At 32.3% G+C, this 20,645-nt stretch overlaps 1 protein-coding gene across 4 annotated transcripts in view; it reads right to left on the minus strand.

The window, feature by feature from the left end:
- Positions 1–20,645, minus strand: part of LOC127070417 (uncharacterized) — a 145,065-nt gene that overhangs the window by 15,617 nt on the left and 108,803 nt on the right. For all 4 annotated transcript variants that reach the window (XM_051008374.1, XM_051008364.1, XM_051008378.1 and 1 more), the window contains one exon: positions 1,337–1,463. In XM_051008374.1, the coding sequence (XP_050864331.1) occupies positions 1,337–1,463 (127 nt within the window). The remainder of the gene's footprint in view (positions 1–1,336; positions 1,464–20,645) is intronic.

Raw genomic sequence — 20,645 nt, forward strand, 5'->3', positions numbered from 1 at the left:
AATGCTTTACATGAATAACCTCTCTCTCTCCCTCTCTCTCTCCCTCTCTCTCTCCTTCTCTCTGTCTTGTCTATCTCTCTGTAACGCAGTAGTAAGTTCGTAGATTTATCAGACACAAGGGTTATAGGAAATGCACAGATGGATATATGTATAATAAGTACAAAGTTGAAAGCGTGTTCGTCTAAATATATGCATTAGTGTAGACCTTATAGAAACTACGATGATCCTCGCTGTAGGATTAATTGTCTCGAAGGGAGAAGATTAAATGCGAGATAGTAGAAATTAATTGCTACGAGTATAAATCTTCTAATTGAAATGAATTTTCTTTCAAAAAGGGACGACAAGACTAATATTTCCTTTTTTTCTTCTTTAAACTAGAGAAACTAGTGATGGTTGACAAGCATCGAAATAATTAATAATAATTTTTTTTAGAAATAATTTGTCGTTCATCCTGTATATATCGTAAATACATAAATACATACATACATATATATATGTATATATATATATATAAAATATCCGTGTATACCTATCTATAAAATTAATTTCAAGGTCTCACATCGATCGATTTTATTATAATATTTATCTAGGATTAGTAACGTTTCATTACTTTATCGCATTACGGTGTTTTCGATTATTCATTCTTATCACTTATTAATCAAATTCGTTCTATATGCATTTTTAAACGAATTCATATATCACTGTTAATGTAAGAGGGTAATCAAATAAAAATAAAAAACGATATTAGAGGTATAAAAATTGAACGAATAATCTCATATATATATATATATATATATATATATATATATATATATATATATATATATGTATGTAAAAATCGTCGAAAACCGGTCGAGTTTATATAGACGAATGTACAGATACGGTCGAAGTTTCAAAGAGTGACTCGCGAAAGTTTCTCTCGAGATAACGCACACCGTGTTTGTTCTCTGCTTTTGCGAGCAAACATCGTTCCCTATGTACGTAATTATTCAGGTAGGTACGTACATACATCGTTCACAATGTTCTACTTTATCATTAAAACAATTCTTGTTTGCGATCTCGACGTAGAGATGGAGAGAATAATGATGATGATAAAAAATAAAGAGAGAAAGAGAGAAAAAAAGATGAAGAAGAAAAAAAGAAAAGGGACAGATCACGAAAAAAAAGCAAATCTAATTTTTAGCAGTAGGGATGATTAAAAACGAAGCGATTCGTTTCTAGTATCGATTTGAATCATTCTCTCGTTTTTCTACTATCGAAAGATAAATTTTCGATCGATCGATCGAACTCGTCACGGTAAACGATGAAAAAGTCTCGAGGAAAATAAAATACTCACGGAAACGGGAGCAGTGTGAGGCGTGGCCACATCCTGTGCGGAATGAGCACCGCTTGGATTTGGACTTGATCGTTGAGAATCCTGTACACGTTGCCATGATCCTGGCTTGCCGGTTGTGCCATTATTGCTATAACAAAATAACAAATAGACGTTCGTTAATTAAAATTTTATTCGTTTCCACCAAAGTACTTTCTTTCGATAACGCGCAAAAAAAAAAAGAGAAAAAAAAAGAAAAGAAGAGGAAAAAATGTTTCTTTCTTTTTTGCTATATCTCTATAACAAAATAATACTCGTTAATACTCGTTGTATTAAAATCTTATTTGAGAAATTATTATTATTATTTGTTTCATTCGATGACAAAAAGAAAAAAAAAAGAAGAGAATATGATTTTTTAAGCATAGCGAAACAAAATTTTACTTAATCGTTAGAAACTAACGGAATAATTCTAAACTACATATTGTGTATAAACGAGATAACGAGAGACGACACTATGATTTATTAATAAAGCGTTGTAACCCCTCTGTGTTATTATATTATTGGACGATCGATTAATTAGCGATGACGGATTTGTTACGAACAAAGCGTAACGTATCTTAATTAATGTACGGACGGACAAAATCATGAAAGGGAAGACGCATCGTAGCTTTTAGCGAGCCGGTCAGGGCACGTCGTTATCACGAACGGATCGTGTCTCGGCCGTATTAAATCAAAGTAAGAAACGCTCTAGCTGTGATTCGAGTAATGAAACGCGCTATCCTATTAATTACTCGATGGTAAAGCTCGTTTGCCGAGAAACTTTCGTAACAAGGAAAAACGACCATTTTCTGCGTTCGTACTTTTCTTTACTCTCTCTTTCTCTCTTTTTTTCTTTTTTTATTTTTCTTTAGTTACTTCCTCTTTTTTCTTTCTTTCTTTCTTTCTTTCTCTTTTTAATTTTTTAATTTTTAATTTTTTTATTCTTTTAAGAATGATCGATACCAACAACGATACTCACAATCGTAATTATTATATTTCGATACTCTCTCTCTCTCTCTCTCTTTCTCTCGAAGATGAAGAAGAATTACATTTACATCGTGAATCATTTCTGAAATGTTTATTTTCCAAACGTTCGCCGTTTGTTTTTTCCAAAAACAAATACCTTCGCTGGATGTGATTTTTTTTCGGTATTTTTCTTTATTTTTGGTAGACTCGACGACGTTAAATAATGGCGTCGAAAGCGTTGTAACAATAGTTTCGTTAAATTTCCATCGTCGCTCGAAACAAATCGATCGAAGAGAATGAATTTTAATACTTTCGATATTTTTATTAACGCTTTGAGTACGATTTCATTGTAACTACGTAGGAAATGGAATAAAATCGATAATCTTTGTCAGTGGCTCGTGACCCACCCCCTCTCTTCTCTCCCCGTCTCCAACCCCTCGGTACCACTTCAGACAGTTCGTCCTTCAGTTCGAGCTTCCCTTTCCTTCTCACGCAAACTGCATAAAAAATGCATCATTATCGACCACACAGTAGATATATTACTCTTTACCGTCTACGGGGCAAAAAATTTTTAACTCGTGTCCTGCCGTCATTTGTACCACTTCATATCAAGTACCTTCGCGAGAATACTGTATAGTTATCAAGTATCGTCATTATCGTCGAAAACTTTTCAAAAAATTTTATAAAGTAACGGTAACCGGAAAATTATTTTGAAATAAAAGAGTATTATATATTATTTCTCGTATATTTGACAATTATTTAAGATATTATTTCGTTTGGAAAAAATATACAAAATGATTACGTAAATAAATCGTTATTGTAAGATTTACAATAATGTGTTCACTGAATGATAGAGATTATATTTTTAATTTATCCAGACAGGTATGTATATATTTAAGTAGTTAAGTAGGCTCATTGAATTTCTATCATTTGAGAAAATGTCATATGGAATTTGAAAAAAAGAATATGGTTTTGATAGTATTGACATGGCTTGTCAATACATTTAGAGACACGTACGGATAAAACACGTAGTAGTAAAATACGTATGCATGTAGAACCGGAAATATCCGATGTTTTCCTGCAACTTGCCGTAGAATCTGAACGCTATTGACTTGGGTTAACGCTACTGGGACTCTGCAAATATTTAACTGTTCCCACCTGCTATTTGAATCCTATATTTTCTAGCTCTATGTGTTTGTACAACCAATGTACGTGTGTAGATCCATCGGTTTATACGTCAAGTTTCTCTTCTAAATGAAAATCGTAAGTGAAATAAAAAAAAAAAAAAAAAGAAAGAGGAAGGAAGGAAGTAAAAAAAAATAAAAAAGAAAGAGAGATTAGATATTAATTAATCAATAAGAAAACATTTACGCGTATCATTAATTTTTTTTCCAAGTATTAAGTTTATATTAAATTTATCTAATCATATATATATATATATATATATATATATATATATATATACACGATCTATTTATGTATCTATTAACGTACACATTTATTTTTACGTGATTTTCTTACAGTACTTCGTTACCATCGAGAAAGTAAAAGTCAATTGAACGTTCTATAAGAAGCGATTCAGATCGTGCCGGACGAATGGAACAATTTTCTATTCGAAAAGTAAGAGTGTTCTTTAAATAACTTAGAACTTATTTATTTATTTATTTACTTATTTAGTTACTTATTTACTTATTTACTTTAGTGTAACACGATTTCAAGTCTAACGTCGTATCGAAGCTGTCGCATTGTAAGCGAACGTTCACCTTCTTATTTGCGTTTAATAACGATTTAAGATTACTATATCTTTTGAACGGCTGATTATCACGTCTAGGCTTGATCATTATCTTTAATCGTTGGGATATAAGACAGGCTGAGTTCGACTTAACGCTCTACGTAACACGTTGAACTCGCTCTCCTCTGAGAAGACTTTCTCGAGAGAGCCTATGATATTCTCTCTCTCTCTCTCTTCCTCTTTCTATCTCTATTTCTATCTCTATCTCTATCTCTGTCTCTGTGTTTCAGAAGGTAATATACTTTCCCTCTTGTAAATATCCAATTTAAATTCAGGATTAACCACGAATCCTAAATCTTGATTATTTTCTTAAGATATCTTCTCATTCGAAGGTGATTCTCACCGAGAAACTTTAATAAGAGTTTACGTTTCATTTTTCTAAAATTTTCTTTTTACGATTGAAAAAGAAAAGAAAATAAATAAGCAGAAAAGACAAAAAGAAAAAAATAAAAAAAAAAAAGAAAATTCCAAGTAATCGACATGTAATAAGCGTTTATGGATAGATATGATAAGATCGTCGTAATTTTATGTTTAAAATCGAGCTAAACGATCGATTTCGATATCGAGAATTTTCTGTATCGTCGCAAGGATGGATATTAGATACGAAGAATTTACAGAATGACGGTAACGCTCGTTAGAGTCAAAAATCGATTTATTTGCAGCAAGAGGTGTATATAATTTAAATAGGTAATTAGATACATGCATGCATACATACATACATATATATATATATATATATATATATATATATATATAAATAGATACGTTTCTGAGTACTAACTATACGGTATATGTTCGTCTAACACCTATGTTAAAGCGTTTCTTGTATGAAATAAATCCTTACACCTCCTCTTTGTGAATCTCCTTCTTCTTTCCCTCCCCCTCCTCATTTTCTTCCTCTCGCTCCACTCTCCTCATCTTTTCACGTGAAGGAAATCGATACGACCCCACGCAACGTATGACCCCTTCTACCTATTGAATTTCAATTTCGCGATATCCCTATCTAATTAATACGATCCCTTTGCCATCACATTTACCTATACATGTATGCATCTATCGCAATTTCGCATACGATATTTTATTTCTATTTTTTGTTAATTCTTTTTTTGCATATTTCAGTTTTATATATATATATATATATATATATATTATCTATACTGTATCTATCTATCTATCTCTCTCTCTCTCTCTCTCTCTCTCTATATATATATATATATATATATATATATATATATATATATATATATATATGTATATGTATGTATGTACGTACGTACGTACGTACGTGTGTGTGTGTGTGTGTGTGTGTGTGTATAAAATATTATCTATCCTCGAAGAAATACGATTCGAAAGACACACATGTACATGTACGCGCACACAGGACAAAATTCGATCTTATTCTATTAGATTGCAGAAAACGTGACTAGAATAAAATAAAATTTCTTTTTTCCCTTAGGTAGACGAAAAATCAGTGATATTTTAAACGGTTGCTATTTATTACGACACAGTAGTTCTTCTAAAGATTTCGTCGGTATATCAAATAAACGCTTAGTATTAGTAATAAAATATTCGTAAGTAATATGATTCGGGCAACCCTTATGATGTAATTATTTATATTGAACAAAATATTCATATATATATATATATTTTTTTTTACCGACTATTTATTTTAACAAAATTATTTATCGTTAATTAATAAATAACGATGGAATAAATAAATAAATAAATAAACAAATAAATATATATATATATAAAGTATAATTTAAATACAGGAATGCCAGAAGAGATTAATATAAAAAAAACTACATGGTGACCATAAAAAAAAAAAAATATGAAAGCTCTTCAATAAGAGTCTGTCTCTCTCTCTCTCTCTCTTTCTTTTTTTTTGTTGGTAATTCCATAAAGAAAATAAAATGTAGAGACACGTTGATGGTGGGACTCCTTTCGAAGAATATTTACTAGGCGTATAACGTAAATATGTATGTGACGTCCAATCGGATTTCATTCACAGTAGGTAAAACGAAGATGCTTTGCCAACCGTGAAATGAAAGAGAAAGATTTCTTTTTTTTTTGGTTTCTTTTTTTTTCCTTTTTTACTCTCTCCGCCCACATTTTTTCCACGATCGACTCGATCGGCTCGATCGACTCGATCAACTCGACTGACCGACCGACCTGGCCGACCTGGTTGGTCGGCTAACAGGCCATTCGTTAAAATTTATTCGTCGATCATGGCCGATGTCTACCGCAAAGCACATAGAAATTGGTAGCTAACCCGTAAAATATGGAAACTGCATATATACATATATATATATATATATATATATATATATATATATATGTATGTACGTATATGTATGTACCTATACGATAGGAAGTTAAAAAAAAAAATATGGAAAAGCTTGGTGAATTTTCGTATATATAAAAAAAATATTTTCGAGTGTAAAATCCACTCTTCGTGCACGAGTAATCCAACATTCTTTTTTTCTTTTTTTTCCTTTCTTCTTTTTTTCTATTTTATTTCATAGAAACTCATCCTCTGTCGGACGCTCGATATTTTTTTTCTTTTTATACTCGCCCTTTCAACATTTACTTCTCTCCCGCTCGCACCTTCTCTTATTTCCTTATTTTCGTTCTTAACGTTAATAGTAATATTGCGACCCGAAAAGTATTCTCATATTCAGTTGTTACCATTTTTAGTAACCCATTAGAATTGTAAATGACATGAAATATTATAAGCTGTGAGAGATTCAAGGAGCTTAATGTTACCTCTACACATTTTGAGATACGTGCGTATCTTATTTGAGAGTTTATAGAGGAAAAAAGCAAAAGAAAAGATATATACATATATACATACATACATACATACATACATACATAGAAGAGCTTTGGTTCTTAGATATAATATCTATACTTTGAGATATCAAAAAGACCACTAGCGTATATATTGACATATATAATGTGTATGTGTGTGTATATATATATATATATACACATTATGCAAGTATGTATTATACCTATTTATTCGTTAACATTGTTCGGTACTAATATCAAATAGTATATATATATATATTCGTTTGAGAATAAAAGCAGTTTCCATTTCAACAGTTACCCAGAAACCAGTATTAACGTTCGAGACAATTGAAGGCAAATGAAGGCAAATTTCTAAGCAAGAGAGAGAGCGAGAGAGAGAGAGAGAGAGAGAGAGAGAGAGAGAGAGAGAAAGAGTAAGAGAGAAACAGGAAGAAAGAGAGAGAATTTGTAAAGTTCATCATTAGTTCCCGAATATATTCGACGAACCGAAGATATCTTTCACGTGTTCAATTCCCAGGCTACAACTTTATCGGTTTCGCCGAACTTCCTTAATGGTTTTACGAGATCGAGTCTACCGGCTAAAGCGGATCAACGGGTTCGAGTCGAATCGAATCAAATCGAGTTGGTGGTTCGTGGTCCCAAGACACGAATTCTATCTCTGTCTGTTTCTCTGTCTGTCTCTATCTATCTATCTATTCATATATATGTATATATATCTCCCTCTCTCTCTCTCTCTCTCTCTGTCAAATTTTCGAATAAGAGAACGCGTGTTTCACGATCTTTCCGAGAGTAGTTTGTAGGTATGTACGTATCTGTAAGTACCTATGTGGGTACATAACCATAGAAACGGGAATCGGTGAATCGCGAGAGATTCCGTAGTGATTCGAGATGAACGTGAGAGGAGGACACCGGTTCGTCGCTTTTCCGAGGGCAACACGTTCGCACGATATACCTTGGGATAGTTGTTGGAAGAAGTAAAGGAATTCAGAGTCAACGTGCCAGAACTCTTCAATTCACATTTTTGACTTCTCTATCTACCTATCTATCCATCTATCTATCCATCTATCTATCTATTTCTTTTTCTCTATTTTCGAACTTGTCACTTTTTATCCAATAAAAATACCGACAAATATTATGTCAATATTTTTTCCTTATATTTCAAGAGATATATGTACATATCCATTTGTCATTTCTCGAAAACGAAAGTTGATCCTTTAAATAAGATCCATAAAATTTCATTCTAAAATATATTTCGATAGGGATAAAAAAAAAGATAGAAGGAGAAAAACGGGGAGGGCAAGCAAAAAATACAGAGCTAAGATGTCGACGATTTTTCTTTACATTTTTTACTTCTCTCTCTCTCTCTCTCTTTTTCTTTTTTTTTTTTTTATTTAAATCTGTCACTTCTTATCGAATAAGAATAATGATAATTACGAGAATATTTTTTTTTCTTTTTCTCATTTTTCAAACGATCGATATATTTATCATTTGGGTTAGCAAAGAAATTTAGAGTGAACGTGTCACGACACTTCATCATATTCTCAATTTCTCTCTCTCTCTCTCTCTCTCTCTCTCTTTTTGAACTTGTCACCTCTTATCGAATAAGAATAACGACAACCATTATGTGAACATTTTTTAAACGATCGATATATGTATCTGTCATTTTTTGAAGAAGAACGCTGATCCTTTTAATATCCTAAATCTTCGTCATAAAATAAAGTTAGATAGAGATAAAAGAAAAAAAAAAAAAAAATGAGAGAAGCAAAAATAATTCACAGCCAAGGTTCTACGATTTTTCAACACATTTTTTACTTCTCTCTCTTTCTTTCTCTGTTTGATTCTCTTTAAACTTGTCAGTTCTTATCGAATAAGAATAATGACAAATATTATGTCAACATCGTAAAGTTTCATTCGAAAAATTTATCTATATAAATTTATATCTGTAATAATTTAAAACGATATAAATCATATCTGCGATCATTTATTTTTGTAGATAAAAAATTTATCTATAAAATTTATCTATATGATTTTCATTTTGATCGTAAAACTTCGTTCTAAAAATTAGATAATGATAAAAAAAAAATTAGAGGACAGAGAGAGAGAGAGAGAGAGAGAGAGAGAGAGAGAGAGAGAGAGAGAGAGAGAGAGAGAGAGAGAGAGAGAGAAAGAGCAAAAGAATTTAAAATCAACGTGCCATGACTATTTATCACATTTTTTACTGTAGCTCTCCTTTTCTCTCTCTCTCAGAATTTCTTACCTCTTATCGAATAAGAACGACAACTACGCGAACATTTTTAAAAAGATGTTCTACGCGATCGTCTCTCGAAAAAACAAGCTGATTCTTTAAATATCCTTTGAATTTCGCAAAACGCAGTTAGGATGATGATACGAAAAAGAGAAGGAAAGACAATAAAGAAAGAAAAAAAAAAGAATGAAAAACAAAGAGGAAAAATGAAATAAAATAAAAAATAAGAAAAAGAAAATTAAAGAAGGAGAGAGAGAGAGAGGACGTTTAAGAGTCTTGTTTTTCGGTAAATCGACGATGAAAATCGGTCACGTTAAATCCTTCGTGAACAAAAAGGAGCAATCTCCTTTGTTCGGCCGGTACAAGTAGTGACGCTCGAGTGACACTTCAGAAGCGAACGGCAAAAGTGCTTTCCTCTTTTTACTCCTGAGATCGGCTATATAGGCATTAATTTCAATTCTTTGACCTCGACCTCGTGGCACATTGCTGTTTGAGTTCTCCTCTTCGAATTTAAGAGGAGAAGTAAAGAAGGAGATAGAAGATGATGGAGAAAGACAGAGGAGGAGGAGGAGGAGGAAGATGCTAGCTCTTTCGTAAAATTGGTCTTTTTGTGAGGAAATATTGGATCGTGAAAAAATGAAAAAAAAGTAAGCTTGATGAAGATTTTAAAAAAGAGACAGAGAGAGAGAGAGAGAGAGAGAGAGAATAATATCGTATTCCTAATGATCGTAAAAAACGTCATACTGATGAGATTCAACAAGTGCTTCGTTTTTGAAAACAAACAATTTTCAATTAAATCTCGTCTTTTTCGATAATTGTGTACGAAATTGATATTTGGAGGAAAAAAAATATATATATATATATATATATATATATATATATATATTGCGAAGAAGTGAATTCAACGAATCGTTTTTAACGACTTTTTATCTGTGATATTTCTGAACGATCGGCAGTTTGGATAAAATTTCAGGAAAAGAGGAGGCAGGTGGCAAGCGTCGAAAGAAACGATCCAGAATCTTGATGTTGAAGCACGAAGGTAGGTAGTAGAAGTATACTTATGTACCCAACACGTGCTATCGAGGAAGGAACGGACGAAATAATAATCGGCAAAAAGATTTAAAGGAAGGAACGAGGAAAGAAGCTCGAAAGATGAACTGGCAGGTAGGTAAGAGCAGATGTCTTGCTGTTGGCCACGCGACAGCTGTGTGCCACTATGTACTCACTCTTGGTCTAGTATCCTAGTGTCTTCTAAATTTACCGAAGGTAAAGAAGATCTCTGGTTTCAAAGATTTCCGATTCTCTCTTTTTCTCTCTCTCTTTTTCTCTCTTTTTTCTCTTTTTTGTTTTATTTTTTTTTTGGAAAAATGTTAGAGAACCATATGTCGAAACTTATTGGAATATAGAGCGAGACCAATATGAAGGACTATCTATGAATGAGCGAATAAATAATACGAAGGACTATGAATTACCAGAAGGATTTCTATCTTATTTCTTTTTTTCTTTTTTTTTTTTTTAATAATGTTCGAACTTTGTCAAAATTTATTGGAATCTCGAGCGGGACGATTATGAAGGACCTATTTGCGAATGTGAATGTGAATGGAGCGAATAAAAGTCGAACAAAAGGATTCGATGAATAAACCTAAATAAAACGATATCTTCGATATTACGTTCAAGTTGACTCAAGCACGAATTACAAAAAGAAAAAAAAAATAAATAAATAAAAAGAACAGAATATTCGTTTTTTTATCCGAAGGATATTTGATCGAACGAATTTATTCGAAGGATTATTTCGAGTTTCGAAGAACGAGATTGTTTTTTAATGAGAGATTCATCGAAGGTAGGTAGAAGCTACCGTTTTGTTTTTTTAAAGAGGACGCAAGAATAAAAGGAAAAAAGTAAAGAAGAAGAAGAGGAAGAAGAAGAAGAGGAAGGAAAAGAAAAAGAAAAAGAAGAAAAAAAAGAATGATAAAGGACGAAGAGGAAAAGGAAGAGGAAGAGAAAGACAAGGACAAGTAGGATAGGATCGAAGAAGTACTACAGACAGTAGCGCAGACATTTGCGCAGCTTGGTTAGCTGCGCAGTCGCGTGCCAACGCTTCCTTTCTTTTCCTTTTTTCTCGTCGAAACAAAATTTAACCTCTTATTCTGTAGCCTTGAAATCACAGGATGCGTTTCAGAAAATCGGTCCAGATGCAACGGGTATTCTAAACTCTCGAACTGGCAGCTGCCACGCGGACACTCCAGCTGACATGCATATGAACGACGAATGGACGCAGAAGCGATTTGATGCTCGTACTTGTTGCCTTCGTTCTATCTCTCTCTCTCTCTCTCTCTCTCTCTCTTTCTTTCTCGTTGATTTTGTGTCGTCGTTCCCTAGAGTACAACAATCAGCACAAGTTGGAAGTTTACATGGCAGCAGCCGGTACTCGTCGCTTATGAATATTCACTAGGACTCGAGTTGACAGCAACAACGGCCAACGTCCAACGAGCAACGCTATTTTCTCTCTCTCTCTCTCTCTTTCGTTGTTGAAACTCATCGAACCGACGGAAATCGCCGATTCACGCACACCAGCAGTTTGAATTAGTCGACGCGATGAAATAAAATGCACGAGTTGCGATAACAGAGAATTATAATCATTTTATATATCTTTATTTATCTTTCGTTTAGATATATCAAGTGATTGGAGAAGTTGATTAAGGATATTTTCAAAGTTTACAAGGATTCTTATCTCTCTCTTTCTTTTTCGTTTCTGAATTCATTTATTCCATTGTCTTCGAATCTCCTCATCGTTACTTTCAGAAAATTGAATAACTCATTAGCGTACTTAGTTATTTACTTACTTACTTACTTACTTACTTACTTATTTACTTACTTACTTAGTTACTTTCGCTTGAGAGAATATCTCTTACGTCATGATGTCAACCACGAACTTGAATCTTATTTTAACGGAAAATAAATTATATAACCCGTTAATATTATTAACCAGTTAAGTAGAATGAATGAGCGTTAAGTAGAACTTTACTAGAAATTGGAATTTATAAATAAGAAATAATCGTACGATTACTCGGTCTCCAAATGACGATTTCGATCGTCCTTCTCATCGTCGTTATAAAGTTATAAGAATTATTTAGATCATTAGATTAATAATCTTTCGTCGTTTAATGATTTTTCTGGAGATGAAGAAAGGAAATAAAAAAAAAGAAAAAAAGGAGGTACAATGGAAAGGAGAATACAAAGGGTAGGTAAAAAAGAAAAAAAAAGGATAGAAAAAGGAAAGGAAGGGAAAAGACTTCCTGAGGAGAAAGAAAAAAAAAAGAAAGAAAGAAAGAAAAGAAAAAAATTTCCATGGCACGCGACCTTACTAATTTGTATTCTCAAGTTGTACTATCTACGTATTCTTTACGTTGAAAACGCACGCGTATCACTTTGTCGCTATTAGAAGACTCCAATATATTTTATTCACGATTTATTCTTTTCATTCTCTTACTACAATACGTTTCATCTTCGTTACGATGCACACTTCGTAGTTGCATTAATCCTTTGAATACGAGATAGGCATCATCGTTATTCATGCACGAAATTTACAACTTCTTTTTTATAAAACCTTCTCTCTCTCTCTATGTATATATATATGTGTATATATATATATGTGTGTGTGTATATAATATATATATATATATATATATCATTCTCTTTTCTTTCAATTCAAAAAAGATATTGAAATTACGTACATTTTCATAGTGTTGACCTCGTTTAAGTATCTAGTAGAAATCTTTTTTTTACTTTTCTCTTTTTCTTTTCTTCATTTTTTTTCTTATTTTTCTACTTTTCGAAGCATTCGTAGATACCTCTCAATATTTTGTAATTCTATTCGATCACTTATATCTTTTTCCTCGTTACACACGACAATACGAAAAAAGAGTCATAGATTTCAGCTAGAAACGAGAAAGCTAGTGAACTTCCTTGACCGTTAGGATGGACGTTGCATATCGATCTCTTTGGTGTTCCACTTGCCGCTTGAATTATGTAAGTTTATCGGTAGGCCAAGGATCGATTGTGCGGCGTTACTGCAGACAACAGAGACGTCGTCATTATGTTTATAATATGTATTGCAGAGTATACGTGTGTATTAATAATATTTTAATCATTCGTTAAATTCACGAAATTTAATGTAAATACGTTGATGATGTATCTATATCATATATTTTTATATTTTTTGTTGTAAATATATATAAATAATAATACAGGGTGTATGTGTGTATATATATATATATTTACAATAAAAATAATATATATATATATAATACTTTTTATTGTAATAATTAAAAAAAAGTGAATATATATATATATATCGAGTATATTTATTTATAATAAAATATATAATTTCTATCTTTATTAATAATTGAATATAAGTAAACAAAAATTAAAAAAATAAATGAAAAAGGAAAGATAAAAAGAATCACAAAGAAAATATCGAGTCGAGAATTGGAGTTGGAGCAAACGGAGAAGGTTTTTGTGCGTTACGACTTCCTGATAAAGCCGACGGTGCCATTTCCCTCTTAGGACGAATTAACGATGCAAATACAATTCGTGATAGTATGCTGCGAGTGTCAGTGAACGCACCAGCGTGTACAACAGCACGCATTCGTACGTGTTTCTCTTCTCGTTACGACAATGTAAGCGATGATTGTGGGGGTGGGAGGAGAGAGAGAGAGAGGATGAGGAGAGAAGAGTATAAGAGGGGAGGGGAGTGCGGTTAAACGTGCGTGGGTGGAGTTACGTTTCTCGTCGAACCTGTGCACGTAATTGTGCGACTAATTAGCCGAGCTTTCTCCATCGAGTCAATCAAATTACCTCATCGTGTAATCGATATTATGATTAGATATTAGATGTAAAACGACACGAATTTTTTTGATTAATTGTATATTTTATACTTGATATATATATATATATATAATACATATAACATATATTATATATAATGTATAATATAATATATATATATATTATTTTTTGTAATACAAATATCGATTGTACGATTATCGATTTCAATTAAACATTGTACCTCCTTATACCTCGATCAAAGTGTAACGAACGAAATCTTTTTTTTTTATTTAACGTTTGAAAAAAAAAGAAGAGTACCACGAAGAATATTTCTTTGATATGACACACGTCTATCAAAGATTTTATATATATATATATATATATATATATATATATATATATATCTTCAAAACTTATCAAGGATTATTAAATTTTTTACAATTATTGACGTGCGTCATATCACTTCGGTCAAAATTAGAAACATTAAATTGGATCATCGACAGGTAACAAAAACTCGATAATGTTTCGTGACTTGACATATTCGTATTTTTGTTCTAAAGAAAAAAGAAAAGATAAAGAAAAAAAAAGAGAGAGAGAAAGAGAGAGAGATAAAAGTTAAAAAATAATATCAAAAGAGAAAAAGAGACAGAGAGAAAGAGATAGAGAAGATTAGGAAGAGAAAATTAGTTCTCTCGGATTCTCCTTCCTCTCGTCTTTGTAACTACTAATTTCACCTTCGCGAATTTTACTTCGAAACTTTAATATCACCTGTTCGTAATAGTCTGGACGATCGAACAGAACATTTCTGGCTTGCTATTGGTTGCCCAAGTCAGAGAGAAATCTCAGAAGTCACTGCTTTGTACTTCCTATCTTTCTATTCTCCACTCTATCTATCTATCTATCTATCTATCTATCTATCTATCTATCTATCTATCTATCTATCTATCTATCTATCTATCTATCTATCTATCTATCTATTTATCTCTCTCTTTCTTTCTCTTCCATCTGCTTTTGAAACTTTCGGTAAATTGGAAGATGCAACGATATCAGACATTGTAAAACGATCGTCGTTCCACTTCCCTTAATCCCGTGTCTCCCAATTCCGCCATCTTTACCTTTCCCCTACCCCACTCCATTCCCTCCTCCCCCATGAACGTGAATAGAAGATATGAAAAAGACGAAGTGAATTACGATTTAATGAGCTCCACTCCTTCTCGTAGTTAAATACATAAAACGTGCTTCTCGATGGTTTTACCATCTTTCTTCCTTTCTCCCTTCCTCATATCTTTTCTTTCTTCAATCTTTTTTTTTCTTTTTTCTTTTTTCTATTACTCGGTCTTTAGAAAACCGCCATGTAAATAATTTTTCATACGATTACGACGAAAACGTTGAAGGAATAAAATTTATCTTATTTTTCCAATCGATTAAGCAGATATCAAAATTTCGTAATTACGTGTTTCGATCGTAAATTAAAGAAATTTTGTTTGTATACTAAAAATAGAAATTGTGGAAAGTGTGATGGGAAAGTATCGGTATGATGGCGATGGTGATAGTAATATAATATAAAACGAAATATATAATAAAACGTAAATAAAAATGTTCTTCTCGATGATTCTATCATCTTTCTTTCTTTGATCTTTTTTCTTTTCTTCTTTTACCGATGTAAATCATTTTTACATACGATTACGAGAACGAGGAAGGAGGAAGAAGAATATCTCTTATTTTTCCATCGATTAAACGTACATGAAAAGTTGATAATTACGGTTTCAATCGTTTTATATGAGATTGCAAGCACTTCGTTCTGCAAGAATGATGTTGGAGAGAAGGGGAGGATAAGGTTGAAGAAAAATCTGGCAAATTCTCGTTCAAAATCGTATAGCCTTTGTTCTTTCTCTCTCTCTCTTTCTCGGTTAAGGTAATACCGAGAATTTCTCGTAAAACTGGAGAAGAAGTTACGGTTCTACGAGTGTCATTGGATGAACGGAACAATGGGAACCAATTTGCTCGGGCTGACGCCATTCAAATCGTTCATTTTCACCGGTTAAATTTATTTCTTTCCCCACTTCTCCACTACCTCATCTATCCAACGATGACGACGACGACGACGACGACGACGAGGACGACGAGGACGTGGACGACGTGAGCAAAGCGTCGAATAGCCTCGTCAAATTCCTTTAGACTACTCAGGAAATTGGTTACCTTACTGATTTTCCATAAAAGGGGGAGAATATTAGGTGTTCTACGCTTTATCTCTACAACGCGCACGTAGAGATCGATAATGAATAAGTAAAAAAGTATAATGATTGTAAGGATAAATAAAATAATATTTGTTTTAAAATATATTATTGTTATAAAATAATATATATTATTTAAAATAATAATTTGTAATTGTAAGGGTATAGACGAAGAGGAGAAAAAAAAAAGATTTTGTGATCGGTAGATATAGTATAAATATCGTAATATATTATAAAAGTAATATTATTGTAAAAGAAAATAAAAGAAACAAAATATTTCGAGTTAAATTCAAGTTAATACCTTCTGGATCGTGTTCTTATATATTTTCGAAAAGTTTAACGTAAAAGTACTTTTATGTTACGTTGAAGAAGTTGAAGATTACGAGCGTGTTTCTAACTGTGTGTATGTATGTATGTATGTATGTATGTATGTATGTATGTATGTATGTATGTATGTATGCATGTTAGATCTGCCTCAGGCAATAGAAACCTGAGAACTAAAATGGTGATAGAACCGAGGAGGATATTTTCTTCCGTACGTATTCCGACTTAGATGCAAATCTACTCACTGTTTTAGAGTCGGTACTCACGAAATTATATGGTTCTTGTATTCTTAGACTCTTTCTCTCTCTCGTTCGTTCTCTCTCTTTTTTTCTTTTCCTTTATCATCCATCCATTATACCGCGTAATACGATCGTTTCGTTAATAATTTCATTTCCAATCGTCTTTTTCGATTTCTTTATACCTACTAATAATAACGTTCCTCTATTAATAAATTAAACGATTTTAATCCGAATTGAAATCATTTAATTTTACTTTTACTTACCAATTAAAAAAAATTTTTCCGTTAATTTCATTCGCAAGAAAAAGCTATGGTAATAATAATAATAATAATAATAATAATAATAATAATAATAATAATAATAATAATAATAATAATAATAAAAACAATAATAGTAACAATAATAATAATTAAAAATAGAAATTCGTGGGAACGAGTAAACTTAAATCACACGGTCCACTTAATTACATTGGAAATTCCAGAAATCGCAATTCGAGTCTCGTCGCTGGTAGGAGATATCGGTTTTCGGTTCATGTGCATGCTAATGCAACGGCTGGAAAGTAATTACGTTAATTACCGACGGTACTTAATAACCAGTGTTTCTGACCACGTCGCAACACTTAATAAGTTTACCAAACGAGGCCGACGCAGGACAGAGAGACAGAGACAGCCGAAGAGAAAGACCGTATATGCGAATTGAACGCTTGCTTTCTCGCGATTGGATACGCAGGCACACAATTATCTTTTAATTATAAAAATCGATAAGGCTTGCGTGTTTACCAAAAATGGCCGACCGAGAAGGAAAGAGAGAGAGAGAGAGAGAGAGAGAGAGAGAGAGAGAGAGAGAGATCTGGTATTTGACGTTCGTTGATTAATCTTCGAATTATTATTCGAAAAACGAATAAAAATACTACCATCATCTTTCATTAAAAAAAAAAAAGAAAAAAGAACCAGGAAAAAATTCATCGTCAATATTAAATATCAAAGAAGAATAAAAAAAAAAAAAGAAGTGGAAAAGAAGAAAGAGATCGAAAATAATCTTGAAATTTAAGTATCTTTTACTTCTTTCTTCGTTTTTTCTCTTTTTTCTAAACACTCCACTAATAAATTAAGTTAACAATTACGAATGATCATTTGTTACGAATGAACCTGACGTACCTAATACAGAACCGATGATTTATGTGAACGCTTATCGATTTACACGCATGCTCTCACGCATGCTCTCACGCATGCACTCACGCACCACCGTTATCATTCGACGATCGTGAAGCAACAACGATTCGAGTATGTTGAAGCGATATGAGCGATGCATCATCCATCGAGTTTCGATGAGGATGAATGGCGCTCGTTAGACACCTGGCATTACGAAACATTAAGGGTGCTTCAGGAACCAACGATGCGTCCTCCTCACTTCGATTAAAACACCGTTTCTTTCATTTTTTTCTCTTTTCTTTTTCTTTTTATTTATTTTCTTCACTTTTCCTCTCTTTCTTTCTTTCTCTCATTTTCGTTCGTTCTTTCTTTCCTTCTCATTTCTCCTTTCCACCCACGATAGCGGTTCCAAGACTCGAGTAGAACGAGTTTCTACGGAGATCGCTCGTTAGGGCGCATATTTCACGATAAAAGATTATAATTCTTAACGATCCTTTGTTGTTTCGTCGAAAGATTTTTTTCTTTCTTCTCTTTTTCTTTTTCTTTCTTTCTTTTTTTTTCTTTCTTTTTTTTTTTGAAAGAGGAACGAACAATTTCTTTTCGCTTTTTATTATATACTCTTTTTCAGTTTTTACCTTTCCTGCTGTTACTGTTCTCGAGCGCGCCTGCACACGGAATAATTTTTTTTTTTATAAATAAATGCATTAATAAAAAAAAAAACCAGAGAAGAAATAGAAAAAGAATGAAGGAAAAGGAGACACGAAAGAAATTATTTCCAATTTGCTAATGATTTCGTATCCATTGATGAGATTTTTCTAGGATACGACTTATTCCCAAAAAAAAAAAAAAAAGAAAAAAAAATTACGAAAGAAATGATTTCCAATGTGTTAATGACTTTTTTTTAGTGTATGATATGATAATAAAATATAAAATATTATAACATAATAATGTAATGATAAATATGAAATGTAATAATAAAAAAGGTAAAAAAAAAAAAAAGGGAGAAAAAAGGAAGAAAGAAAAAACGAAGGTGGTTTTCTCTTTCACTTGACAAAGAGAACGAAGTACGTATTCACGGTCAGGGGCACACGTAGACTATGACTTCGTGCACTCATGTACGCACATGCGTATGCACGTATGCACGTATGCACGCATGTGGGGATTGCACGCATGCATCGTACTCGTAGTGCAATTTGAGGACGTTGCCGTAAGGTATTTCCGTGTGTATTCGTGTTTAATGTCCCGTATATAATTGCATGCGAATAGTTCTTTGTACGATAGGAACGTGCAACTTGCGCGTTCCCCTTTCTACGACAATGAATCTCATAGCTTTCGTAATGTAACACGTAAGTGAGTATTTATACGTACATATATGTATATTCACGGATGTCAAATATCTACTATTAATAGAAACAGACAGAGTAAATCGTTCATTTAGACTAAATATTGCTGAGAAATCAAATTTATCTATCTAATACGAAATACTGAGTATTTTATTGCGTGTAAAAAGTAAAAAAAGAAATGAAAATTATTCTTCGTTTTTAGATTCTCTTATGAAAAATATAATTCCATAATAAGATAATATATAAATTAGAAGAGTTTGTTTAACTAACGGGAAAAGAAACTAATTATAAAACAACTAATCGGTGGTTCGACGTGTATTTGCATACGTACTTACTTGCGCACGTGTACAACGAAAACTCACACTTTGTTGTTAGCGAGGTTAATGGCGGTGCTGTTTTGTTAATGCATGTCTCTACACATACACACATACACACACACACAAATGTATTTCAACAAAGAGACACGTTTATGCAGTAAACTGAACAAGAATAACACGAGTAACAAACAATAACATTGCGATACGACACCTCTGCTTCTTCTCTTTAATAGACTTACACGAGCGTGTTTAGAATCGACAGAATATATATATATATACATACATACATACACACACACAATATATATATATATGATTGCAAATGATTGCTTTTTTTGTCGACCCATATTCTGAGATAAATTTGTGAGTGAAGAAAAAAAAAAAAGAAAGGAAAAAAGAATCTTTCAAACGAGACAACAAATTATTGCCATACTCGGTGAGGTTGGAAATCTCCATTTTTTACTCGTCCTTCATTCTCAAAAGGTTAGAGAGAGGTGATTCCTATAGTGATAAAAATGAAGATGCTACGTGTTAGTCCCATAGGAATTTAACGACGCCCACGTAACGCTTTCTATGAAGGAGGGCCCACGTGCCGTTGAAAATGAATGCTCTACTCTTGCGAAACTTATTCGCATATATATACATATATACATACATACATATATACTTACATAAATATATACAAACATATATATATATATTTCGTAAATGCAACATTTTCGCGAAGTAGTATATATATATATATATATATACATATATGTATATATATGTTTGTGTATACATATGAAAGTTTTGAATTAATTAAAAAAAAAATATATATATATATATATATTTATATTGAAATAATTATTTTAAGAAATTAAAAATATGAATTTATACTCTCAATTAATATTCTTACATACACACGTACACATACACGTATGTACGTAAATATATTTATCTAATACGAAACACGAGCGAGATAGTACGTGATCTGTCTTTGCTGTAACGTGTTAATTAATTAACTTGATGGATGTTCCGCTAAAGGTTTTATCGATCTAGTAGT

This window comes from Vespula vulgaris, chromosome 1 (genome assembly GCF_905475345.1).
Source record: "Vespula vulgaris chromosome 1, iyVesVulg1.1, whole genome shotgun sequence".
Classification (NCBI taxonomy): Eukaryota; Metazoa; Arthropoda; class Insecta; order Hymenoptera; family Vespidae; genus Vespula; species Vespula vulgaris.